This window comes from Etheostoma cragini, chromosome 14 (genome assembly GCF_013103735.1).
Source record: "Etheostoma cragini isolate CJK2018 chromosome 14, CSU_Ecrag_1.0, whole genome shotgun sequence".
In the NCBI taxonomy this organism is placed as follows: Eukaryota; Metazoa; Chordata; class Actinopteri; order Perciformes; family Percidae; genus Etheostoma; species Etheostoma cragini.
This window is the reverse complement of record NC_048420.1, coordinates 20,030,396-20,057,669: the sequence shown is the minus strand read 5'-3', so window position 1 is coordinate 20,057,669 and position 27,274 is coordinate 20,030,396. Positions and strand designations below refer to the sequence as shown.

Here is a 27,274-nt window from a genome sequence, read left to right as displayed (position 1 = left end):
TTCAAAGAATGTGTTTTTGAAATGCATATTTGACTTTTGGACAAACTACATTTTGCTAACTGTGTTTGCTTCTGTCTTTTGTGTTGTTTTCTTCTAGGTAAGTGGCTGTTTGCCTTTCAAACTCTTTGTGGGTTTGAGTTGTGGCTCCCCAGTGACAGTATGGGCCAGTGGAGGCTGTCAGGTGGCACAGAAAGGGTGAGCTCTTCCTGTATGTGCATAAGATAAAAATATCTGAAACCAGAAACCAAAGTATCCTTTGGTATCTATTGTTGTAATTGGTCTTCTTAGACAAGAGTGTTTTATATAATTGAGGTCCATGTCTTTGTCAGCTTTTTTCCAAATCCAAATTCATTTTCCACTTGCTACACACCAGCTTTGCATTTGGCCTAGCTTTCTAATGAATACAGCTTTTCATTTTGATATAGTAATGGTAATGACTGGGCAGCATGTGCTGTGGTTTTTGGTGGCATGAGAGTCTGCAAGATGTTCGTCATCATATCGGACAGTCTTTGCTCTGATGCCAAGTGAATCAACTGTACGTGATCTGTAGCTCGAGGCCATGTCTGTGTCCCAGTCTTTCTTTCTGTACTTTTTGTATCTCAAAAAGTATCCCCTTGCTAAAAGGATGGAATCACATGTGATGCAGTCAGTTTGTACAGTCTAATGGTCCACTTTATGTTCAATATTAGGACTGAAAGTAATTATTGCTTTCATTTAACATATTCTGTTGATGTGTTTTGGTTTATTTTTTAGTTATTTTTTACAATCAACGCATACATAAGATGGTTATAACTGACATCCACAACTTCCCAGAACCCAAGGTGATGTCTTCAGAATATTTGTTTAGTCTGACCAACACTCCAAAAGATAAAGATATTCAATTCCTCATATTTGGCCTTTTACTTGATACATTACTTGAACAACTAGTTGATTTTCAAAATGATTGTTGATTCATTTGATGTCAGTTGACTAATTGATCAGTCTGCTAATTGTTTTTGCCTTAATTGATAGTTATAGACTTGTTAATTGACTTTGATGTTTCCGTAGACATTATAGGAAATGGTTTACAAAGCCTGCCTGCACCTCAAAGTACCTTCACATGATGGATATACTATATTTTGCTTGTGTAACTATCCAGAGTGGGTTATATTCAAGCATCTCTCCCACTGACAAATTTAGGTTTGTCAGTGGGAGAGATGCAGAATACACTGACAAATTTAGGTTTGTCAGTAATTGTAAGTTTAAAGCTGTCATCCTTGTGCCATTTCCAGAACTTTCCTGGCATTAGACAAAGTTATAAAAGCTGCAGGGGCTGTTTGTTTGCCAACCCTCACCGCAGGCAAAACAGCCGACAATAGCCAGCAAGGCGCCCCGCCATATGCAAAGAACTCTGCTCTTACCTTATAAGACCTCTTCTTTGCCACTCTCCTCCAGGCAAAATGTAGTAACTACCATGCGTTTTTCTCACGGCGGTGCAAATTCTGGGAGTGAACTGGAAAAGGACAGATAAGAAGGGAATGGAGCTGGACAGAGGGGAGGGGAAGCACTCAGTAAAAGGGTGTATTTTAAAGTAGCCCCTTTCACACTGTCACGGTTGGGTTTATGAGGAGGGCAAAGCTGATATATAGGACTCAACTAATGGCACCCCACACATATCATGCTGTCAAAGTGGCCTCAGAGTCTCTCCCGGACCAAAGAGGATTGTGACTACGGGAATGCCATCCAAGGCTTTGCCAAAGTGCCTTTTAAGTTATGTTATTGCTTATCTGGCAGTCAAAAACACCATTGTTGCACCATTACCTTAAATACCCTCGGGTGATATCCTCACAATGAATGCAGTTGTCTTCATCTGGTAGTTTATTAGCATCTGAGAATTAGGGTATTTTAACGAGCTGTGGAGCTGGCCATGAAGAAAAAGTTACTTAAAGTGTAACCATTTATGCAGTTTCAACTACAGTGCACCATGGTTTATATTAGACACTTGTTTCAAGACCATCACTGATTTCTCCCTGGTCTTAAAGATTTTATAAATCTTGGCCAGAACAGACCAATTTCAATCAGCTGGCACCTCCATGAGCATCCCTGGGTTACATAGCGGCTTCAGCCATGGACTAAACCATACATGTACACTTTCTTCTCAAGATGTAGAGCTAATTTCATTTGACCACTTGCTAGATATTGTCCATGTGTTTGCAAAGTTTAGTGCAGTGCCCCTGTTTCTGTGCAACTGTGATATTCTGTTGTCAAATTCAACTATCAGTCACTATATATCAGCTTGGTTTTGAATCTGAAAGTCAAGAGAAGTGAACTTTAAGAAATACTGTCTTTTGAGTATTAGTGTAGTTTTGAGTATAGTAGACTTGCTGTAAGCATAGAACATGGCTGTAATTAGCTTGGATTCACAGCAATTACACTAGATTCCTGTGGTGACTGTTGATCGGTATGTTCAGTATGTTGTAAACAAACCTTGCTTTGCCAATTGATAACTCAAAATGCTGCTTGCAGCAGAGCTTCTGAGCTACGAGGAGGCACTAGCGTCATGCAGAAGTGGTGTGAATAGCTATGTTGTGGAGACATAGGAAGCAGTGGGGAAGATACTCAAAACATACATATTCTTTAAAATTTCAACTTCTCGTTCCTGTGGTTAGGGTTTTATTTTAGGTTTGGGTTTTATAGTCTCGAGATGAAAGTGTGTGTGCATGGTAACATAAATATCACCCTTCATAATAATGTCTGCCCTCACCTCATCCTGTATCCATGCTGCCAGTTTGTCAATTTTCAACGTTTTTATCATCTGAAGCTGGGATGTTCAGTTATGGTTGCGTGGTGATAAACCACTGAGCATCTCTCACTTCCAAGAAGAGTGTGTTTTTTGTGTTGCCAGTAGCAATGTTTTCTTCTCTGACCACTGTTCTGTCCTTGTGTATTTACTCATATTTCTATGGTGCATCATGTTTCTATGGTTACGGGCATTCTTGGTCAACCACACCCTACCAGGGATGTTTGGTGACTCACTACACACACACACACACACACACACACACACACACACACACACACACACACGGAAACTCTCATATTTCCTCCTCGTCGGTTGCTATGGCATATGGTTCCTCTTAATCACACAACACTCTTATGATCAGATCTTGCAAACTGGAAACTCCGGCAATGTGCAAGTCCTCCATTTTAGCTCAGTAATCTTTCAGACAATCTACGTCCTGCCACCTTTGCCACTGAGCTACGTTTCCACTTTAAATGCTTTATAGCGTATCTGTCCACACCGCAGCTGCTTCATGCCTCCCTGGGATGCCTCACGGGGCTTCCTCTTAAGCCTGTAAGTTCTATGATTCAGCCACTCAGTGCTGTGAGCATCCATTAGTGGCTCACACTGACAGCCATTTTACCTCCAATGCCCTCTAGACAGCTCATGTTTCAATGCTTTTATTGTGATCAATACGTGCAACACAAGCTAAAACTTTTTGCTTTGCTTTGTCATCTCCGTCAAGTTTAAATTTATGGTGTACTTTCCTCATACCCAAAATTAAAAACGTCTCATGGGTGTCGCAGACGAGAAGATACGTCACACAGCGTGTTGCATGCCTAGTCAGACATTTCATATTCATCACCTTTGTGTTTTATGTCAATGGCTAATACCTTGCACCACCACCACGTGACTATTATGACCTGTCATCCTGCAGACTTACTATTATATTTCTCTTTTTTATCTATTATTGTCTTGTTAGCAACAGCACAGTAACCTGCTACAGGCGATTCAGATACAGCATCTTGCTCAAGGATTGGTCTTAAAGGTTTAAATCCAGACCTTAACTCATCTTCCTACTTATATTATTTACACACATGGCTGGTTAGTGTCACTCTACACATTATGGTACAAATCTTATTGGCTCACTGACCCTTAGGTATTGAAATTTGGTGTTGAATGACGAGGCATTTTTTGATACTCTTTATTGAGGAGGCAATTGGGCGTTTCTTAAAAAGTACTGAATTTACACACCCTATACACATCTGACACGGTCTTATGACTGTCCTGCTCTTTTTGAGGAACCCAATTGCATGTGGATGAGTCATATCCGTATCAAATGTTGATGTTTGATATTTCATAGCTTTATTATTAATATATTTTTGATCCATTGCAGATCGAATCTATGTAATTTTATCATTCAGCAATACAGGAAATCTGTGTATGGCTTTTCTATCTTTATATTTTTATCCACTAAGTAACCACGGTCAAATATGGACCACATAGTGGTAAGAGTCTATTTCTGTTTAGTATCATTTTATGCTAGCAAGGCTTATTTGTGTGTTGGGAGGATAAATAAAGGGAGCAGGACTGCTAACGCCTAAATATATGCCTGAATAGTTTTTGTGTGCTTATCTGTGGTTTTTGACAAATGGCCATTAAATAGACCAGCAGCCTTACTGTTTAAGTTATTTAAACCTTGGGGCACGTCAGCAGATAATCAGTCTTCTTTGGGAAAATCATGTTCCACAAATCAGTAAAATATTTGTGAAATCCTGTGAATTTGAGGTGGACAGATGTCAGATCTAACTCCACAACAGAAGAGAGAACAGATGGAACTTAGAAAGAGATGGATGAAGTGACACCTTTTGATACTTACATGTCCACATAATAAACTGGCTTTTATTTCATTTCAGACAGTTTACCTAGCAGAATGGCTGTAGGTGTTTATTGATCAGCAGATTGGATGCTAGATTATGATCACTGAGGAATAGTCAGTTTATCACCATATTATATACATGTGTGTGTGTGTTGTTTAAGCAATACTCCTCCCAGCACTTTTCCCACTGCTCCTTTTCCAAATGTCAAAACGCAAAGTTGCATATAACAACTTGGAAGACCACCAAACAGCTTAAATTACTTGCTGTAAAGTCTGTTCTGGAATGCAAAGAGCGCTTCATCTGCCAGAAGAGTTTAATGGGTTTGTTTTTAAAAGCAGCCACTGTCACCTTGAATGGTCTCCATTCTCTCGCCCACTGCCACTTCCACCATGGCAATAAGCATTCATCATGGGGCAAATTAAACCAACTTCCTAATTTATATCCAGGCAAAGGTTGAGCATGCTGTGTTTGCTTCATGGTTGAACATATTCACATGGGGTAGCTGCTCAGAATCTTAGTGATTGTCCCATCAGTGTTAACTTGAAGAAGTTACCACATTGTATAGATTTATTCCTCATTTGGTTAATAGTAAATTTGTAACTCAGTAATGTTTATTTATACATGTGTGTCTATGTTATAGCTGATTCTTTGTACTGTGTGTAAATAGAAAGGCTGTAGTTGAGAGCAAAAGCTAGAAGAGGTGGGACGCAGGTACAGACTTTTTAAAGGTGCTCTAAGCAATGTTGGGTGACGTTTCTTCTTGTTGAGGTTCAAAGTATTTTCAAACTAGCACTAACCACCTCCCAACCCCCACCCCAAATCCTTCTTGTCGGTTATTGGCTGGAAAGCTGGAACACTGTTGGTGTATTCTTCCTGGGGCAGGTTGGCACGGTTTTGTTTGATTTAGAGCCCAAGGGCAGGTAATGAAGAGCACATGGAGATGAAGTCTTTGCGTCCAATCAAATACCACTGAATTATTGCACTGTGAGAGATCGACTTTCTTCTACCATAAATTCTTTTATTTGCTGTGCCATATGTTCAGACTTTAACCGTGCTAGCAAAGCAGCAATTCAGCCATCTTTATGATTTGTGGTTCATTCTTCCAGATATCTTCACTTCAATATATCATTCCTGTCTATCAAAATACCAGGGAACTGGCAGCACATCATTTGCCTGGTATGATCCGCAGTGGAGCCTTGTCTGGCGAAAGAGTACATTTGCTGTGATTGTTTTAACGTTGGCATGTCCCAGAAACGTGGGTTACCTCCATCTGCAGAGTTCAGTGTGACTAAAAGGACTTTTGTATTATTATGTGTTATACCTATTGTATTTTTAAAAGTATGTAGTTGGATGTGGCCTCAACTCGCAGCCTGTGTTGAACTGTGAGAATGATTGACTAATACTATTTAACCCAGACCTGCTGGAGTCCTTGCCAAACCCGCTGCCTCTAACGTGTGTTGTTACTGCCAGCGATGTGTTATGAAACATTGCTCCCAGTAGACTGTGAATCTGTTTCACATTCCTTTTTTTGACAAACAGGGTAACAAACAGTTATTTTCATTAAGGGGATTATGAAATGGTTGCAAGAGATCAACTATTTGAATTGTAAATGCTTAACAGTGCTAACGGATGTTCTCCTGTATTCTCAGCGCCACCTTCCCCTTTTCTTTTTTGGCTTCCCATCATTAGACTCACACTCACAACGTTACAAATAGGCTTCCAAACGTGACGAAGAAAAAAAGAGGTGTCCGATGGCTCTACTACATGGGCCGACCAGGGCTATGCCATTTGGGGAGGGGCAGCCCACTGATCCCCCTATATTTCTGAAAATCCTAGACATGGTTGTGACCGTGCTTTCTGATTAGCCTGTGTTTGTGTTGAAGTAATGGGCTGCTGCAGCCCCCCATACGGGTTGAGCAGAGGCCGCACCGTTTGACCAGCGGGCAGCGGCCACACACCAGGCCACCGGATGGTGTTGCTAAGAACTTGCAATGTAAAACTGTTAACAGACCAGCCCTCGCAGCCTCGAATACTGCCCCACCAGGAAAAGTCCCAACTCTTCCTATTGCCACTCCATATCTGCTTTCTACTGTACTAGGTACTCTGCACAGTCTGGGACATTAATGGGATCTGCAGAGGGCACTGTGGCATGTGCTTTATTCTAATATTTATTATAGGATGACAGTGAATCAGTGCAGCTGGCAGAGAAGGGCACAGTTCTACCACATAAAGAAAAAATCGCCATCCCCTCCAAACATTTTCCAAACCTTCTCCTTTGTATTTTTAGCCTCACTGGCAACCATGGTTACCCAGAATTCCATATTGCTTTCCAGTGTCAATCAGTCTCAGAGAGGGTGAGTAACAGAGAAGTGAACACAGGCCCAATTGTCTTCTTTTGAGGGAAAGAAATTACTTGATAGTTTTTCCATTTAGGTTTGCAGAGTTGGCTGCTTGTGAATTTGGGCTTTGACTGCTGAGGGAAAAGTAGGGACAGCAGAGATGATGGACTCCTTTAGTAGTTGAGTCTTAGGTTTGGTCTTTCCAAAAGAAATACAAGAACTCTGACACAACTCCCAACCTTTAGAAATGAAAAGTAGCTTTGTTAGTATATAATATTGGGCACCTTCAGCAGTTTAACATACGTGTACTGTTCCTTTTGTACCCTTGCTTTTTGTCAAAGGGACAAATTCCAACAGTCTGTAGCTTTTAAAGGTTGTAGACTTGCTACAGTTGTGTGTTGTGTTTTGTGTTTGCTGGTGGTTTTCCCCTCAGCCCTGTTGATAGCTGGTTGTGTGTCATCTCTCGATCAGATGAACCTTTTTATCTGTCGGCTCGGCTCCTCCGCTGCATACACTCAACCTAGTTTTTACATCAAGAGCATTAGCTGTACACTAACTCTCTCAGTACAGTATACACTGTGATTTAAAGTTATATCTATTTTAAATCTTTACACCAGACAAATAATGTAATGTGACTGAGGGCTCTACAATATCACACAGACAGAGGAGCAAAGCCTTCGATTTACATTTATATATTAACATGCTTTTTGATTGTGGTTTAATCTCATAGTTTATTAGGAAATAAGCAGAGACCTCTATGTTCTAGAAGGAATGCATTTCTTAAACTGTTTTTAAATTAGAATAGTAGAATATCCCATCTGCAAAAAGGATCCATCTTCCCAAGTATTAAACCTATTTTAAAGTAGAAAACTAGACAAAATTGGAGAGATACATTTCTACATGTTTGAAATGTTCACAAAATTGTTTATTATTATTATTATTATTTACAAAGTGTCAATATGTTAAAGCAAAATACATTTGATAAATACACTATTAACATCTTATTTCTACTAAGAATGTTAGAATTGTTGATTTTTATAAGAGATGGGAACTATGAGAGTAAGGAAGTTTGAGAATTAAAACTACATTATTCATTTTCTCAATCCTTAAAACTGGCGAAAGACGTTGGTAGGCTTGTAGTAGTAATGCCCATCAGCCATTCAGCGGACAAACCTTCTCTACTCGGCTCCCTCAGATCCTTTTGGTTTCTGTTTTCATCCTTTGTGCACACACCCCCTTGAATTCTCCTCCTTTCATCCCTCTCGCCTCTCTTCTACACAGTTTCTCTTGCGACGGGGGACTGAGAAAGGTAGGAGGGGTTGTGAGCATCGCTGTTTTGCCATGCTGACTCATGATGATAATTAGGTAGATAGATGCTTTATCACAGGGAAGCAAAAGGAAAGATTGTAGTCTCGTTAGTTTGATGTTACTTCATGCAAACACTGTATAGTAAAGTGGTACTATTTACAAATATTTTAAGAAGAAATTTCTCAAAAAGATAACAGAATACTAGAAGTTAAAATGGTGGCTGGAATGGTAATGCCCTTAACTGATCTGAGGGCAATCTATGAGCTTCTCTTTCGAGATGGTGTGATTGTGACAAAGAAGGACAAGCATCCACACTCAATGCACCCTGACGTCCCAGGGGTTACCAAGATGAAGGTAATCAGCGCCATGGGCTCTCTCAAATCTAAGGGCTGTGTCCGGGAGACTTTTGCTTGGAAACACGCCTATTATTATCTAACCAACGAAGGAATTGCATACCTGCGAGATTACCTGCGCCTGCCACCGGAGGTCATGCCTGCATCCCTTCAACACGTTCGTCGCCCTGCATCCTCTGCTCTAGCACAAACAGTGAAAGGCCCCACATCCTACATCCCAAAACCCAAACCTAAACCTGGGAGAGAAAGCCAAGAGACCCTGATGGACAGGCACATTTACCGCCACAAGAGAGTTAAAGAGGGAGACCAAGCTAAGATACCTACCATACACTTCAGAGGCTCCTACCAGTGTGATGCATCAGTTGGTCAGACTGGTATTCAGACCAAGACTTTATTAAAGAGAGACAAGGATTTCTGCAGAGGAGAGGAACATTGGGCCAATGAGGGTAACAGGAAAAGTTTTGGAGTTTCTTGTCTCCCCACTAAGGACAGAACCACCAGATGTCCTGACTCAGTGAAGGAGGCTAAGCTACCAGATTATTTAGTCCCCTCTTCTTCAATTGTACCAAAGTTCTCCAAAGAGATGCCAACTGTTCACATGGCTCCTTGTGTCCCTGTGACGGATGTCCTGGAGAAGTGTGTTGAGATGGCTGCTCCAAACCCACCTGCAGCTTTGGAAGAGTCTGAATGTATGGAAATGCAGGAGGCTACAATTAGGGAGCCCTCAGACGAATTGGCCCCAGATGTAACAAGAGGAGAAACCTCAAATCTAGCCTTGGAGGTACCTGGAAAGTTAGTACCTGGGGTTGAACCTGGCGAACATGCGGTGGTGGACCGGCAAACAGTCCTTTTCCTGGCAGAGCTTACTGGAAAGGATGAACAACCAGACGTTAAAGATGGTTTTCTTGAGGAAGCAGATGTGGGGACTGAAGAAACTGTTAAGAAGTTGTCATATGATGTTGAGATGAAACAGCTGTATGTTGACATCACCGGTCCTGTGTCCAAGGCTAAGGCCTCCAAGTCTGATTCTGACCATGACTCAGTGACCTCTCCATCAACAGCCACAGAACCAGTTGTGGATTATGACATTGCTGATGTAGCGGACACTCAGAAAGTCATGGAGATGACTATTCCTACGACAGCCATCTCTGCGTTTCATGTCTCAGAGACCTCCACCGGTGCAGCCTTTGAGGCAGGCTGTCCCAGCCCTGTAGTCCCTTCAGAGTGTCCAGTTGATGCCCCGAAGACCACTCTGCTTCAGGGAGACCAAGGCTTCCTCACAGAGGACCCTGAGAAGCGGCAGGATGTTCAGAGGGTGTGGCCTGATTTCCTAGAAGGTTTGAGCTTGTCTTAGTTCTTCATCCTTCTCCTCCTCTCTTCTCTTGTCTGTGGTAGTGGCTATCTGGGTGTTGCTATGGTTAATGTGTTTTGGAGGTTGAGAAAGGGATAATTTAATCTTCTAACAATACAAGTAATGCTCTTGTCGTTTCCCATACAGCTTAATTACAAACAGGCTGCCAATTAGCTCATTTTATTGGATGCATGAAGACTTGGGCCAGCCTGTGGCTTACTTGTATGACCCGTTGGGAAATCTTGAGTTTTAATATATTAATATTATATATTAATATATATATATATATATACACACACAGTTTAGTTATAGGAAATTGGGGTCTACTAGAGCAACTTCTAGTTAGGCTAGTCAATATGTAAGCTGGTAGGTATTTTGTAGATGTTAATGGATTTTATAGAATTAAATCCATTATTAAATTAGAATATACTTTAACCTATTAACAGTTTCAGATTTCCCTTTCTATACTGTACGTACATGTAGATATTATTGATATTAAGTAGTGTTTGACTGATGGAGTTCCTTCTGCCACCTGCTGGGGGGAAATTGATCTGCTTTAAATGCCATCCTGCTTCTGTATATTGAACGCTATTTACATGCAGACCATCCAGTCATGTTCTCTTCATCTTACAGAACAGTCAGCATTTCTCAGAGTTCCTATATATACGTATTTTTGACTTACACAGATTGGTGATGAGCAGTGCTTCTGCATAATCCCCATATTTAAGTTCTAGGCTTTACCTTAAAATGCAGCCATGCCTCAGAACTTTCCATTGTCAGGGCTGATATATGACTAAGCAGAAAGCTTGGGAAACGTGAGTCCAGTTAAGCCACACTCAGCGTTTCCTGCCTTTGCCTCCGCAAGAAGGGTGAAGCAGCAGAAGCAGTCCAGATGGGAACATGTGGCAGTTGCCACTTTCCATCTGCCCTTTAGCGTTTTAGCCCAGCCTGCAATGAATGTAAACTCCAACATTTAAAAAGACCACACGGTATTAGAATGGAATAGTCGTGCAGCACAGAGAGTCACTAACCTGCTGTTGCATAGTACTATACGTTGCATTTATTATGTAATTCAGTGACATAAAGATATCAAGAAGAAACCACTTGAACTGCGATGGAAATGAATTATACAAGAGACTTCATCGAGGCTCTGATTCAACACGGCCAAGGTAGGAAGTCTTTGTTCATGGAACAGTTCTGTCTTCTTACCAAAAGGTGTCAGCACATAAATACTTTATTGTGAGTCTGAGCTTGTGCTGAGGACCAAAGAGGATGTAGCTGGTATGGGTGTGTCTCTCACTGCCAGTGTATCAGATAACTCAGGACAGAGTTGTGTTTGTGATTAAGTGACAGCACATTGTTTTAAGGGTTTTTAAGATTGCGTTTTCGAAGACTTGCATCCTCTGTGTCTGGTGTATTTAGATCCCAGATTATTTAGACAATAAGAGTGAAACAGATTATAGTTCATAATTTGAGTTAGATACCACCCACGCTGATTGACTGTGTTTGGGATCATGTTCCCTGGTGTTAGATCTAGGGCGTGTGGGCAGCAGGAGGGCCCCTGACTGGATGCTCTTTGTGCACGTCTCCACGTTTCGGGTGAATACTAGGGATCCCAGTGAAGTACCAGGCCTGGGTGTACTCAGACATAATGCACAGCTGGGTAGATTACATGTCGTTGAGATTAACAGACTGTATGTTGCCTTGAGTAGAGACGCAGCATTTTAGTTTTGCTTGTTATTGTAATTTATCGGGCTGCAGCTAATGATGTTTTTGGTTTAAATCATTTAGTCAATAAAACGTGAAACAAATTGAACTGAAATTAAGCCCGGAGATGAATTTTGTTTGTTTTGTTCGACTAACAGTCCAAAATAAAAAGATAATTATATAAGCCACATCTCATATTTGAGAAACTGCAACCAGGGAATGTTTGACAGTTCAATCATAAAGTGACTGCAACTGGTTAGTACAAGTAATAGCACTTAATGTTAATGTTAATAGTTAATGTTCTTAACAGTTCAACACAAATAAACCACTAAAAGAATAATGGCCAAAACAAAACAATATAGTCTACATTTATTCAAAGATACTACTGTATAGATGTGTGCTAATATAGCCAACATGTTAGATGTTGGTACAAATCCTCTATTATTATGATTTTCTTATTTTTTATTTTTTATTTTAATTATTTATTATCAGTTAAATGTTTTAGACTCAGCTCCCACTTTTTTTCTTTTCTTTTTTTTAGCTTTAAATCCATTGCTGTGGTAGTCATACAGTGTGATCCATATCCTGGGGATATGGTGGCATATTTTAACTGTCTCCAACTTTTCAATGGATTACACAGGGAAGTCTTTGTTATAATAGCTCTCTGGCAAAAAGACATGTTTTCCGCTCTTTGTCTAAAGCCTGTCGGAAAATGTGTCCCTGGGAGTTTCTGCAGCCCTACACATGGATTCCATCTATTGGCATTCGTCAGAAACCAGAAACCACCACGCATGAGATGCTGTTTCCACTAAAGAAAGCTCACAAATTAAGTCAAACTCGCAACGCTGACTAGTTTTCACTTCCCAGCTGTGCCTCCGCTTCCCTCTTCCTTTTTTTTCAAGCTTTTTCAGCACGCCCCCCTGAGTTTTCATCAGAACACAATGTCGTGAGGTCAGATTTGACTCCTTGGCAGTTCAGTATTTTCTCTAAAAGTTGTGAAGACGCTGAGCAAAGATGGACTTATGCTGCTGTTTCTGTCCAGGACCACCAAACGGTAGGTTTTCTTTTTACAGGAGTATTTCATTTTAAATACTCTATCATTGCATTTGGGGGATGCTAAAACAGGAATAATCATAGAGTTAAATGTCTTGCATGTCTCTGACATTCCTCTCATTGCTTACTTACCTATGCTCTTTGGGAAATATTTGTCATTAGCAATTGAGGTATTTTAACTGAAATCAAAAGACCTTTTTACTTAACAGACTGTTTATTGATTTAAAGTTGGGCTTTATTGCCTTCATACGGGTATGCTAAGCATGTATCACAATATGGGAATCATTGAGCAAACACATACCATGTGAAGAGAGTGGGAGGGGGCCGGCTCCTCCCATGAAGGAGTGGTAGAAATAATTCATTCCAGACATCTGTACTGCTCCCTTGGTTTTTATTCCCTTTGCTCGATCTTCACTATAACTAATTGCCAATTTGAACTGCCTGCTTCTAAGGCTTTGGGGATTTGGTTGACATTTTGAAAAAAGGATCATATAGGGTTTTACCGAGAATTATCTGCCAACACTCGGCTCAGTTACAATCACCCTTTCTTATTTGTTGCGAGTGTACTTTAGCTTCAGTTCCCAACTGCTATCTTTTTTAAATGTATTCTTTCAACTCTGTCGTTTCTTCCCTTCAGTCTGTCAAAAGCCTGTACACCAGAGGACTATTTTGAAATCTCCTCTGTATACTATTTGACATTGTGCTCATGCCAAAGGCAGCTTGAGGTCTAACGTCTATTTCTGCTTGTTTTATGTAGCACGTGTGATCGTGACACTGGTCTTGGTGTTGGGTTACTGCGTTACGGTCTGGCATCAGAAACTCCGGCAGAGTTGCCATTATGCCCGCAGCGAGATGGTTTTGATGTGTCAAGAGTGCTGTTACACTTTGTGTTATTAAAGAAGATCCATCCAGTTTTAAGGTTTGCCAGTCCTTGCATAGCTCACTGGATTAACACTGAATAGAAAAGGCATGTTGCTGAGATCCAGGTGAAATGCTCAGAGAGGAATTTAGGAATTTTGTCAGAAGGGGATTGTTCTAGTATAAGCAGAGATTTGCACTAAAGATTCTTCAGTGTGTAAATAACAGGACCTTTCCAGAGGAAAAATGAAAAGCCCTTTCTAAAATATGGGTTGAAAAAAAGTATGCTGTTAAAAAGTTTTCTGGGAAACTTATAGGTCCTGGTTGTGCTGCCCAAGCATAAGAATGCAACTAGCATCTACAGTAGGGAAACAGTGAATGAGAATGAATGGATTGCGGGTGGGTTATTCTGTGGAGGGGAAAAATAAACTGGGGAGGCATGGCTTTAGTCTAAACATTTAGAAAAGAAGGAAGGGGTTGGCCTTGGATGATTTGTGACTCATAAAACTTGATGGAAAATAACTGAAGGGGCTTTGGTGGGTAAAATAAAATCCTATGGAGTGAATGAGTTGGAAACTTTGACTACTGGCTCAAGGTGGATCACCCTCGCGCTTAGTTTTGCTTCTTATCAAGGCTGACTGGAATGATTGTGTTATGTGTGTGTGTGTGTATGTGTGTATGTGTGTATGTGTGTGCGCGTCTCACACAAAACAGTCTCATATATTATTAACTCCTGCAGATAGGCTGCAGCGAGATAGTTCCTGCAGGGCAAAACCAGTGGAGTCACTTGAGCCATGCAGGAGGACAAAACTTCTTTTTAACTACTGCAAGGATGCTTGCGCTAGGAGAATTACAGCTAATTTTAAAATAAGTACAACTTAAGATAACAAAAAAGATTGTCAAAAAGAGAACAAGCGGAATTGTTAGAGTAAAGTACAGGAAAAAAGAGGGAGGGAGGGAGATTAAGCACTTCAGCCAGAGGACTGAGTCACAGAGAAGAGAGGGAGGGAGGGGTGCTCTGTCGCTCTTCTCTCTCTCTCTCTCGTAAAAGTCACGGACAACTTGGCTGCACTGCCTGTTTTAAAGTCCGGGATAGCACCACCACACCCCTAGGCGCACACCCCCTCCACTCCCCTCACCTTTCACCCCCAGCCCTCCCTTCTTTCTTCAGAGCTTGGGACTCTCCACTTTGTACCAGGCCCGATGCCGGCAATCCCCCCTGGAAATGTGTTCCCAGCCCTTGTGGTTGTGGGTCACATAGTTACTTTAATCTTTGCCTGGCAGTGGAGAGTACAGAAGAAGAAAGGTAAGAAAAGCTAGAAATGTCATCGCTACGAGGCTTACTTCAGGAGAGATGACGGTGTCTTTAGAGAAAGGTAGAACAAGGGTTTTCTGTGCAAATAGTTTCTCGCCGGCTGTTCTCGTCCGTCGTCTGGGCTCTCTCCTGTCCTGTGTGTTTTTTTCTGTTGCACACTCCTCTCTTCCTCACTCCCCCCTCTTTTTTCCCTCACACGTCTCGGTTTCCTGTGGTGTGGAGATGTTGCAGTTAACCCTGTAAATGCCAGCTGTAATGTGATGACGTCGGAGCTGGAGTTTTCTGGTTGACTTTTTTTTTTTGTGCCTCGTCAGAGCTTTGATGTGCACACCTCGGCATCAGCTTTGCTTGTCTGCTGTTTTTTTCCATTGATTAGTGTCCTTTTAAAAATGCTTCATCATTTCATTCAAATTCTATGGCTTGAGTTGTGTTTGAGGTTAAGCCCTTGACTATTCTAGAGTATCTTATGTTTATTTGTGGTTTCTCCTCTATTCTTGTTAGACTCGTTCAGTGGGTTTCTTCTTGGAATGCTGTCAGTGTAAAAAAGTTAAGCACTTCCTTTTCACATACCAATTGTTTCCGTCCCAAGAAAAATAATTACTCTTAGACCCACCCAATAGCCTGAAATTTTACCTGCAGGCATCTGTGCCTTTAAATGTCACCAGCCACACCTCAGGCAGACCTAGTTCACTGTTAATGCAGCTTGGCGCAATGGCGTATGTCAAACACGCTTCTGCAGGCGACACACCCGCAGGCAAATTATAGGATGTCTGACTGACAGTGTTAGTCTGCAGGTGTAGATGAAGGACAGCTGTTGTTGTCCCACCTCTGAAAGTAATGTGAGAAACCGGTTTGGCTAACAGACACAATTCAGTAACTTTCGACAGAAATTTAAGACAATAAAGTCACATCGGAGCTCCTCTACCTGCATGGAGATGGCATTTTAAATGAATTAGGCAACAGACTGTTTGCACCAGTAAGATACACACTGTTTGTTTTGCTAAACTAAAGCTAGGCACTATACTTTTCCCTTATTGCTCCCAGTGCTCTAGGTCAGATAGTAGTAAACAGCATAATCCTGTTCAAAGAAGTCAAGGAGGACACACCTTGAGTAGATAAGGGTAGTGTGACCTACTTGAGTTTGTTGTGACACTAAGAGTAAATTTTCAGAGCGGTGGCAAGTCATCAGAGGAAGAAACAGACCCACAAACTTTCTTATGTCCAGTAAGGCTTAATATGCAAATTAGAACAAAAGTGAAAACACATTAAATATAGACGTATCTACCTCTCCTTATATTCTGTATGATGTGTGCAGCTAAAGCACTGATCAAAACAAGGTTTCCTAGAACATTTTGGCTGGTAAATTGCTGGCAAACATTGCATTGCAAAACTGTGCTATCTCTGCCTTCTGTCAATATCCAGCCAATTTGCATTTGAAGAGATCTGCTTTCAGCTGTGTTTTTGCCGCAGTGCAGACAATGCGTTTGAACCCTGTACATCAGCAACGGTCATATTCCTTCTTCCTAGCACTTCTATGATGTATTTTCAACAGAGGGGGGAGGTTTCACGTACAATTTCTGTCTGTTTGATTTGTATTGGACCTGTAGTGTAAACAGTGGCCACACTTCCAAGTGTCACGTGCTGAAGGTTAGGATGCAGCTGGTCCACTTGTGTAAGTTAGAACTACAGTTAGCACGAGCAACAAGGTGCCTTTGACACAGTGGGAAAGGGTAAAGTAGGTAAAAGGGATTTTTTCACTCGGAGCCAGGTTTAAAAAAAGCTCACAGAGTGCCACAAATGGCGGCCGGCTAAAGGTAGTGAACCCGACACTGGGGACAGTGGACTGTATCCTGGTTACAGTCACAACAAACTGAAGCAGGAGGTCTGTGGCTTTCCTTCACAAGGCCGCATGCTGATCCTCGGGACCTTTAAAAGACTCTGAGTTCTCTGTTGGTCAAATCCTTAAAACAAGGCTTTTGACCGCTTCTTCAAGTACTCTTCTTCTCTGTAATGTCAACCCTTCTTTCATTTTTATTTATTTTACTTTTATTGTATTTATAAGATTTCCTTTAATGATTTTGTATGAGGCCTTCTGAAGACACAAAAGATTAAAAAGCTCCATTCGATTCACAACACTCAATTAGTCTAATCCGTTTGGGAAGCCACTCCCAACCTGCACCTGTGTTCATGGCAGAGCCACCAGCCTGGCGGCCGCATCTGCTACTCCACTTGCCACATTGTAGGATTGGGTTTAGATTTTGGCTGGGGGTTAGAAGCTGTGACTCACTTCCCTGTCTCCTTTCACTGTGGCAGTAATGATAGAGACAGGGAGGAAGGAAGGCCCGCTCCGCTTTAACTAAAAAAGTGAAAAACATGGCGTTATTGAAGGACGCCATGTGTTGAAAGCCCTACACGTCCCTACATGCCCTTCACAATAGCAAAGGTAACATAAAACACATTAGTGGTATTAGGGGCTTCCCACTCTGTCACCGTGACCCCCCAGTCATGGCAGCAGCTCGGCTCTGATCTATGTTTATGTTTTAGAGGGTAAAGGGCCAGCAACCGTCTCTTCTCAACATGTGATAAAGTCTCAAACACTCCTTTTAGTCCAATTGGCACCAGCCCCTGCATACATCTGAACACATGCATCCTCGATCAATCCAAGTTTTACTTATTTTAAGATTAAGGACACTGTAGTAGTAAAATGTTAGTGTCTTTGATCGTTTGCTTTAATTGAATTATTTTATTCATTTATTTATTGGTGTTTATTGATGTTTTCAAATGCTAAAGTCAGTATCTTACCCTTAAACACAACATTTGAATGCTGTTCAATAGCGCTGTTGTGTGGTCCAGAGAATTAAGCCTCTTGGATGTATTAGTTATCATTTCCTACTTTTATTATCAGTGTCAGAGCTGCAAACCTGTTTTACAAAACTGACATCCACAGCAGAATTCCAAATTGCATCAAAGGCTAAAGCCTAAACTAATTACATTTCATTATTTTCTACCAAATGGTTAGAGGCAAACCATGTAGACGTTAAAAGAAAAGCACGTGTTGATATTGGATGCAGTTATGTGTAGTAACCGAGATCTTTACTTTTGCAAAAATAATTCTATAAATAAACAGCCAAACAGCCTATACTTACTTTCGTTCTGACTAGAAATGTACAGATCCCCGTTCCTGTGAGCGGAGTGAAATTCAGTTGCTGAAAAGCTTTAGTTACTGGTGATTTAGTTTAAATTACAGTTCAATAGCGAGATTGCCTTAAGCGTGACATACAATGTGTATACTCTCAGGTGGTTTGTGCTGCCTTAACTTGAAAATAAGCCAGTAAAGTAAGCTTGTGAATGTTTTCCCTTTCTTAATGTTACAAAGAAAGAGAGAAAACAAGACTCCCATGTTGTAGTTATTTATGACCCACAGCTGTTGTACATGTGGGAGGGAACCATTTATTAAGCCTGAGGGTAAAAGTTGCTTATGTGAGCAGTCAAACCTCCACAGCGTCCTTTAACACACAGGGAGACGCCAGAGAGTAGCATATCTCACACTGTGTAATTATCATATTAAATGTGGCTTCCCAAAAGTTATTCTAGTTTCTGCTTTGCACTTAGGAGGCTGGTTGGTTATGTAATGTGGGGAGAGGCCCACACATCACACATGCTAAAATAGGGACGCATCGTGTAGTCCAGAGCAGCATACACAACCCTCCGGTCTGTTTATTTCGGGATGTCTGTTCAGCCGCTTCAGTGTCACAAACCGTTACTCGTTACTGTACGCGCTACGCACTAAGGCGACAACAAAGAAGAATGGAGCAGCAGAGAGCTCCAGTTCATCTCTCTAAACAGAACAAAAGTGGGCTGGGCTTGTGACAAAGTGTCTGCAATCTGACACGACACTGCTTTTTTCTGTGGCTCGGGTAGAGGAGGGAGAAAAGTTTTGAGGGCTCGTTACGAGAAATACGCGAGTCAGGGGGCGTTTTCAGGAATGCCCAGCGCGCCGTTCGTTTACGCGCGGAACAAACACACACCAGGATGGCCGAAGTGGAGGATACGATGCGCGCTGCTGTGCCGTCCTGGTGCGGCGGGCTGGAGCACCAAATGCTTTATCGACGAACTAATTACATCCATGAAATGAGCTGCGGAGAAGTGGGGACTCATCTGTACAGCCGCATGTGCTGCGCAGGTAGGTCCGAGCGCTCGGCCGCCGTCTCCATCTCTAGCTCTCAGCTCTTGAGGTCTAGGAGGAGGTTCTGGTTGGGAGGGGCTGTCGGGGTGCTGATGGTGGGGATGTTAATTAACCTTTTTCATGCCTCCACCCACAAGACATGAAGACAGGTTTCGCAGGAAAGCTTTGTTTTTGTTGTTCTTTTTTTCATTTTTATTATTGTTTCATGCACTTTATAAAAGTTGACTCAAAGATAACATGAGCATTATTAGTGATGACAGTATCCTGACAATCTCCCCTCCCACAAAGCAGATTACTGTAATGTAGAGGTGAAATGACTCATTAATCGTTGAACTATACAGAAAATTAAGCGTCAACAACGATAAGTTATTTATGTAATTCGTAAAGCCAGCAATGATAATAAGCTAAAGACCATTGGGCTCTGGACTGTTTCCATATAAATACGCAACATTTTCTGACGTTTAATAAACCAAATAATTAGCAACAAATAACCACCAGATTATCAGATCAATTATTAAATGTTATAATAAATTATTAATTGCAGCTATTATAGGTAATGCCAACTGCTGCCTCTTGGCACAATCACTGTTGACATTTAAATACAATAACAACGACTCCATAAAAATTCAGTCTTTGTTCAAAAAAGGCTTAAACTGAGGGGAAATGTTGAATACATGTTTCTTTATCTACTTTATTATACCCTCTGAACTTGATGTCACAAAGATAATTTGGAATTTATCAAATCTTCTAAATGTGTGTATAATTATATACGGACTATGGTGTCACAGTGCTGTGAGAGTTGTTTTTTTTCCATTCCTTAGCTAAAGTTCTCCAGAGGTTTGGGGTCAAAACTGCTCTTTAAACAGTACGCTGAAAGACTTCCAGCTTCTGTGTGTTTTTGCTGTGTTGCCATAACAACCACGCTTACAAATCACTCTTCCCACATGTAAAAGAGACTGTCTATGAGTCAGCACTGCAGGGCCCCAAGTGGCCTTGGACTTTCTTAACAGTAGTCGGAATTCTTATCTAAGTTTGGAGCAAAGAGGGTTGTCAACTACTAGCCACAGACATTAAAGTGGGTTACAGTTGAGCATTACATATTTAGACTTTTCTTATGTTTTGTAGTGCAGCTTTTCTAACTGAAGAGGGAGACAACTGCGTTGAGAAATAAGTTTATCTTCTTTTTAATTGGCCTTGGCAGTCACATCTGAAGATCATAAATCCAGCAGTAATCTAGTTCTCATATTCTAATAACTACATTATTGTAAAGACATATGGCTAATTATATGTGCTTTTGAATGCATACTTCCTGAAAGTGGCATTCCTACTGTAAAAGTGTTTTGGAGTCATTTGTCATCTGTAATTATGGAGAGACAAATATTTTTGGCAATGTTAGAGAACAACTCAATGTCTGTGTTGTTGCTTTTTGAGTTTATTGTTGATCTGATTTCACAAAGCCTTTTCTTTGCACAGCCTATCGGCAGCCACGTTTGTTTTAAAAAGGAATGCATTTTTCACAGTTACAGACATAGTTTTATACTGTGGTAGTGCATGCTTTCATATCCTCTTCATTACCAGCTTCAGGTTGGATCTGCCCCATAATGCCCTTGGGCTTTCATTCTTCACCTTGACAAAGTTTCTCTCCAACTTTCCTCTCATGATCCCTCGATCATCAACCCATCAGGACCTGCTAGCCAGATGGTTTTAGTTAACATTCTTGTCCTCTGTGGAACTAAGATCGGATTCTGTCACTTGCACAGATGTATAGTTAGACAGAGTTCTACGGGAAGGGTAGTGTTATCGCAGAGGGGCGGCTCCCCCTGTCTGTGAGGAGGGTGGCCGCGCCCTCAGGAATGCATAGACTTTCATGCTTCTCACGCCAGAACTGTCATCATAAAACCCCTATCAGCTCTCACTGCTCGTGTTTATCAGCACATGTTATCAGTGAGAGAGAAAGGAGACTTATCAACAAAGTACTGCACTGTGTGCATCTACCAGCATATTGCTGATAGGAACTTTTTTTATAGTCACATAATTGCATCACAATAAAAGTGCTTGTGCGTCTTTGTTACTTTTTAAACATTATACAAAATTGGGTTTTAAGTAAATAAACTAAAAGTGATATTACCGCCATGGCTGATTGTGTCATGATTTCAATCAGCTCATATCGGCACACATTGCTGCAAAACACTACGCCAGTAGTTCAAATGCAGGTAGGCAAGGAAAAACAATTGTAAAAGTTCATGCGCTTTTGGATAAATTCTCCCTCATACACCTTATAATTTTACACATTTTTTAAACACCCTATAGTCTCGAGTTGCGGTCTGCAGCTTTTACTTCTCATGTCCTGACAAGCCACCTCCAGCTGTTGGTATCTGAAAAATGTCCGCCTTACAGCCTTATGTCAGTATCTGCACAGACAATTGATGCCCCTTAGGGTGAAAGGTGTTCCAGGTATTTAGGTGCTATGGAACATGAATGTGGTCATGTGGAGGTGCTAGTTTAGAAACCCTAAATTAAAAAACAAAACAATGCTGTGTCTTGTTCAAAGAGTTTATCTGAGATTATTTGTGCAGCTGCACCAACAAACAGAAGTTTTATTCCATGATTAAGATGCAGAAGTAACAATTCTCTTTTTCTTTTACCAGAGCCAAAATGGTGGCTCTATGTCTGGAATAATGTTCTGCAGCAGTTTAGTTACTCTCCTGAGAAGCTCAGGAAGCTCTTGGAAGCTCAGCAGAAGCTTTTTTTTAAGATTGAAAAAACTGTCCAATCCTAATGCCTGAATACTATGCATTGTCTCACAGGTTGTTCCCATTAGAGATCTTAAAATGCTTCTATTCTTCTTGCTGCTGAATTCTCTCCTGTAGGCAACTCCCCTCCTCCAATATAAACGTCTGCTTTCTCATGTATGGAAACAAACCCCTCGGTGCCAGCTCACCCGTAATTGTGTCCTGATGGTGGAACAGTACTCACGCTCGGTTTTCTTCTGATTCTACCATGTTGAGAAATGGCTGAGGACGTTGTTTCCACTGCCTGGTCTCCTCTGTGTTCAGGAACAGGCTTTTCATTGAGACTCTGTGGTTGTTGTGTGGCATGTCCAGCCTTCCCACCTCCGACCACACACTGGTGACAGCTAGCCAGCGCACATCGAGTTCAGATGGCATTAACAAGCTTCAGTGGGGCATTTATGTACAGTTGAGTCTGAATTAGGGAATGCCCCCCCCCAGACTAGTAATCTGTACTGACAAACACATTTCATGCGTTTGTAAGTTAGGACAAACTATGTTTTAGGACAACATGGCTTTTCTCCCAGCCCTCTTACTGTAAAATGACCTGAGTTAAAGTTTTTGAACGTTCTCTTTCAGTGTTTTTCAGCATGAGACAGCTCATAGCCACATGCCATCACTGTCTAACGTCAACTAAATAAAGCACACTATATGTTAAATAGAAAATGCAGTTGTCTGATTTAAAAAGCAGCTTTTAGAGCCTGGAAACTTGCTTGAGATCAGTAATCTTTATGATCACTGAGAAAATGCAGTCGGTGAGATTTGCACGGTTATGGGATAGCACAGCAGCTGCAAGCAGGAATCAATTTTAAAAAATGATCTTGTATTCAAAGAACAGATTTGAGGGTAGCTGTAGGAAAAACACTGCACTCACAAGAAACTCTGCTGCTGGAAAGTAAAATGTGAAAAGGATCATGTTTATTTGTTTGTTTGTTGCATTGAAAACATTGTTGGTTGACAGTCAGGAGAACAGGGCTGGGTCAGGGGGAGAACCCTCCCACTCTTTTCACAGATCACTGTTTGGTGAGTGATAGCATCTGACATTGTAGCCTGCAGGCAGGCATTTTGCAAGAGCAAAAAAAAAATAGAAATAACACTGAATGTCAAAGACAGCAAGGGAGGAAAAAAGGGAGAAAGACTTGTGAGGAACTGAATCAGAGGCTTGAACACTCCCATTTAACTATAGGATCCCAAACTGGGAAGCAGTGTTTCAGGCAATAAGAAGAAGAGGAAGTCTTACAAAGTACACAACATCGCCTCTCAACCTGCAGATGCTTATATTTTGTTTTTGATCACTGAGATAAGGCCACCATGGCGTTGGAGCAGAAATTCAGAAACTACTCCTCCGACAGTGTGGGTAGTGACGGAGTCTTCATAGAGGACTCCTACTATCAGGGGATGCTCAAGGCCATGGATTGCAGGAAAGGTAGAGTTTGTCTTCTTTAAATAGTTTTTGACCCTCGTCAAGGTATTTTGTTATTCCGCCATGCAATAGAATTATCAGATTTAGAAATATGCCAGGTAAAAGTTGAATGTTGAATGTATCACGGCAGGTTGAAATTTGGTATCTGCTTGTCTATGATATGAAGAAATGGTATTAGTTTAAAGTCTGAAAAGTGGAATCTACTTTTGGCTCTGGTGGTCTTCTGCCTCGCTTTTATCAAACAGGACACGCCCCTGTCATGGCTTTTCCTTTTTTCATTGGTTAGCTATGCTGAAACCCATTTTGAGATGAAAGCGCAACCAAGCGGAACAGATTTTTTGCCAGACTCACTTTCATATTACAAGTGTGTGTGTGTGTGTGTGTGTGTGTGTGTGTGTGTGTGTGTGTGTGTGTGTGTGTGTGTGTGTGTGTGTGTGTGGTTCTGCATCTTTGCAGCTCAGAAAAAAGGCTGCTAGCAGACAGAAGACCTGAAAAATAACCTGACTTGCAAAAATGACCTGGTTGTTTTCTTAATGAGGAACTGTTGCATTTTTATTTTTAATTGAAGAAGTTCAAAACACACTGCCAAATGTCTTTTAATCCACATATCAGATGCTTTAGCCAGACCTGATTTTCTTGTGCTAAAAATTCAATTTTAAGACGATAAATATGTTGTCTCCTTCCTTCTGACATACATTACAGCCCTATTATTCAGTAACAGAAAGACGAAGAATGTTCTTTCAGGACACCTGATCTATGTCACCTCATCTTAAGTATTTTTTTTGACTGAGCGGATCAAAGGAAACATCCACAGCTCTGTCTTTTGCTCCAGGCTACAGATGTCAGCCCATAAAACACATTTTTTGTAAAAGGAATCAGTAGAGTTTGTCTTGCTGTGTTATTTATTTCATTAGTTTGACTTTAAATGTTAAGTGTCTGTCTGTCCTTGATTTTCTAAAATTGTATTTAATGGCATGAATAAACTCAAGTTAATGTGCCAATAGATTTGATTTTTACAAAACATATTTAACCTGAATGCAAAGTCATGGGTTCATGACTAAATGAAACGGTATCGTTTCTCTGCTTTTGAGGTTTATTTCACTTCTCTGTTTAGACTGTTTGTGAGTCATCGGCATAATGCCACACTGAAATGGGCGTTGACACCACGGGACGTTGTCTTCTTCTTTGGTTTCTCTGTTCCCTCTACATCTGATCATGTCTTCTGTTGAATGAGCCTGGATTTCAGTTGGTTTCCTAATTGGATTTCAGCTTGTTTCCTGTCAAGCTCCTAAAGATGAATTGTGACTTATAAGAACATCAAACATAATGGTTTCATTGTCTTGCCAGATTTGAAATTCTGCAACAGGAAGTCACATTGTGTCGAATCCTAATCACTTTTGTTGGAAGACGGACTTGTTTTGTTACATCACACCGGCCTCTGTTTGACAACAACCCTCATCACTTTTTGAACGGTGAAGAGGTGAAGGTGATTCCCGAGTATGCATGTTTGAAAAAAAAGGGCAAACATTGTGCAATGTACAGAACCAGCTGGTATGTGAGGGCCCTGTTTATAAAAATCAGACTTTGACATCCAAACAGTCTTGCAAGGTGAAACATGTTCCTAGAGAGGTGCTAATCTGAGGGATGTCAGAGGTGATTTACTTGGGACTTACCTGAGAACACTTGTTTTCTTCTTTGTTTTAATGGACGGATGTTAAACCACCATAAGAGGGAGTACAGACACCCTCTGTGACACCTGAAGCATCTCCTGCTGTCTCTGTTGACGTCATTCCAGTGCTCTGGCTCTAGGGAGCACAAATATTTGTCAGACTGTCTGGAACTCTGGGAAAACATTTTTATTTATTTTTTACGTTCAAGCGATGTTTCCCTCAAGGGTCTGATCACATGTGGGACAATAGCTGTGATTTTGGATGTTTTAGCTTATAAAAATGATGTTTATGGCTGTTAACCATCTCCCAAAGCAGTGGTTCCAGGAGCCCTCTGAGAGCTCACAAAATAAGTCTTAGGGGCGTGGGATTTGTTTTGTTTATGATGTTGGTCCATTTTCTGCTTAATTTGACCTAGGCCTATAAAATCAAATGAACAAATCTATCCTTTGGCTAACTGTTTTCAACTGGTTGACATATGCAACTAATTCACATGATACGATTGTGAATATGATAATTAATAGTCTCTTTTAAACACACTGTTGTTCTTAGCAGCCCTCTCTAAATCATTATTGGATGCACCAGTCAATAAAAATGCATCCAAATCAGATAAATACAGCAACATATTTACAGAAGAGCTTATTTATGGAGTCTCTATGGAGTCTGTGAAATTATTTTCATATCGTGCTGACATGACTCGGAAGCCATAGCGTAGACATTCAAAAACCAGCATGTTTTGGAAAAATGCTCAGCAGTAATGTTAAGTGTATATGATTTATAGTTAATAGGGTAAAATATGCTAAAACTCTTGCATTGAGTTTCTTCTTCATCTTTCTTTCCGCAGATGAACGAGATCGAGTTCAGAAAAAGACCTTCACAAAATGGGTCAACAAGCACCTGATGAAGGTAAGATCCCACTTCAGCAGCATTCACTAAGACAATACTTAATTTTGAACAAATGTACGGTACATTACATTTGTTGTGAGATGAAGCATATTATAAAACTTCAAAAAGTTAATAAAATGTTCACTTTAGGTCATTTGGAGCTTGTAACTCAGTGAGAATTCTTCACGGTAAACGGAAGGACTTCAGGTGTCCTTAACTGACCCTAAAGGTTGTTTTGTCAAATTCCAGCTGTTAGTTTCATATCCTACCTGGTTACAATAGCGTAAATGAGACAAAAGCGTTCCCTGAGTTGATATTGGACAATCTATATATTTATATATCTAACCGAGGCTCACTGATGGAAAAAGTTACCTGAAAGCAGATAAACTAGAAACAGCAAACTCAGATTTTCATCCCCTACACCTCTCTTCAAAAAAGTGAAACATTAAACAAATCGCTCCCTTCACAATAAAGTCCACACATGCTATTGTGTTACCTGCATGCATGTGAGGGAATGAGTCACGGACACCTGGCCTTGCTTTAGGAACAGCGGCATGGTGGGCCGGGCTCGGCCCGATTTCACATCTGGACTCCAGACTGCCAGGGCGGCGTCTCAGGGCTCGGCAGGGGAACAGGAAGCTCCGGGGCTACAGTGGTGCTCATAAGTTTAGGAACCCATGATAAAGTTGACTAGAAAGAGGAATAAAAAAATCATCTTTTGGAAATTGATCTTAATGAGTTAATTATAAAAAAGTAGGAAAAATCAAACCTTTAAGGACACCAATTTTCTTTGTGAATGAATAATGTATGTAAAGTGTTCTTCCTTAAAATACAGGGGATATATTTACACACACCCCTATGTTAAATTCCCATGGAGGCAGGCACATTTTTATTTTTAAAAGCCAGTTATTTTATGGATCTATGATACTATGCATCCTGATAAAGTTCCCTTGGCCTTTGGAATTAAAATAGCCCCACATCATCACATACCCTTCACCATACATAGAGATTGGTATGGTGTGATTTCAGTAAGCCTGTCCTGGATCCATGAAATAACTGGCATTAAGAGAAATTTCCAATTTCTTTTATTTATTCCTCCTTTTAGTCAACTTTAGCATGGGTTCCTAAACTTATGAGCACCACTGTAAACTCCTACTCTGAATGTGGGCACCACTACTAAATATGTTTGCAGCCATGGCACTGTAAGGCGATACTTGTAAAGCGTTGTGGCCCATGACCCTTATAAAAGAGGGAATGTGACGTGGGCTTGAAACACCAAACACCTTAAATGTCATTTTATGACACAAGCTATGATGTATGTAAGGCAAGAAGAAAATAATGCTCATTCTTTGAATGACACCTGTGTAATTGTTTGTATAATAGGGATCTCAGGTTTCAG

The 27,274-nt window shown here is 40.9% G+C and overlaps 1 protein-coding gene across 29 annotated transcripts in view; it reads left to right on the top strand.

Moving 5' to 3' along the window:
- Positions 1-27,274, top strand: part of pleca (plectin a) — a 102,016-nt gene that overhangs the window by 40,746 nt on the left and 33,996 nt on the right. For 14 of the 29 annotated variants that reach the window (XM_034892245.1, XM_034892244.1, XM_034892243.1 and 11 more), the window contains one exon: positions 25,835-25,896. In XM_034892245.1, coding sequence (XP_034748136.1) covers positions 25,835-25,896 — 62 coding nt within the window. Of the gene's footprint in view, positions 1-12,527; positions 12,754-14,667; positions 14,917-18,857; positions 19,109-23,103; positions 23,327-25,834; positions 25,897-27,274 lie in introns of those variants that run through there. The other 15 variants (XM_034892261.1, XM_034892255.1, XM_034892258.1 and 12 more) reach the window with 5 other exon arrangements.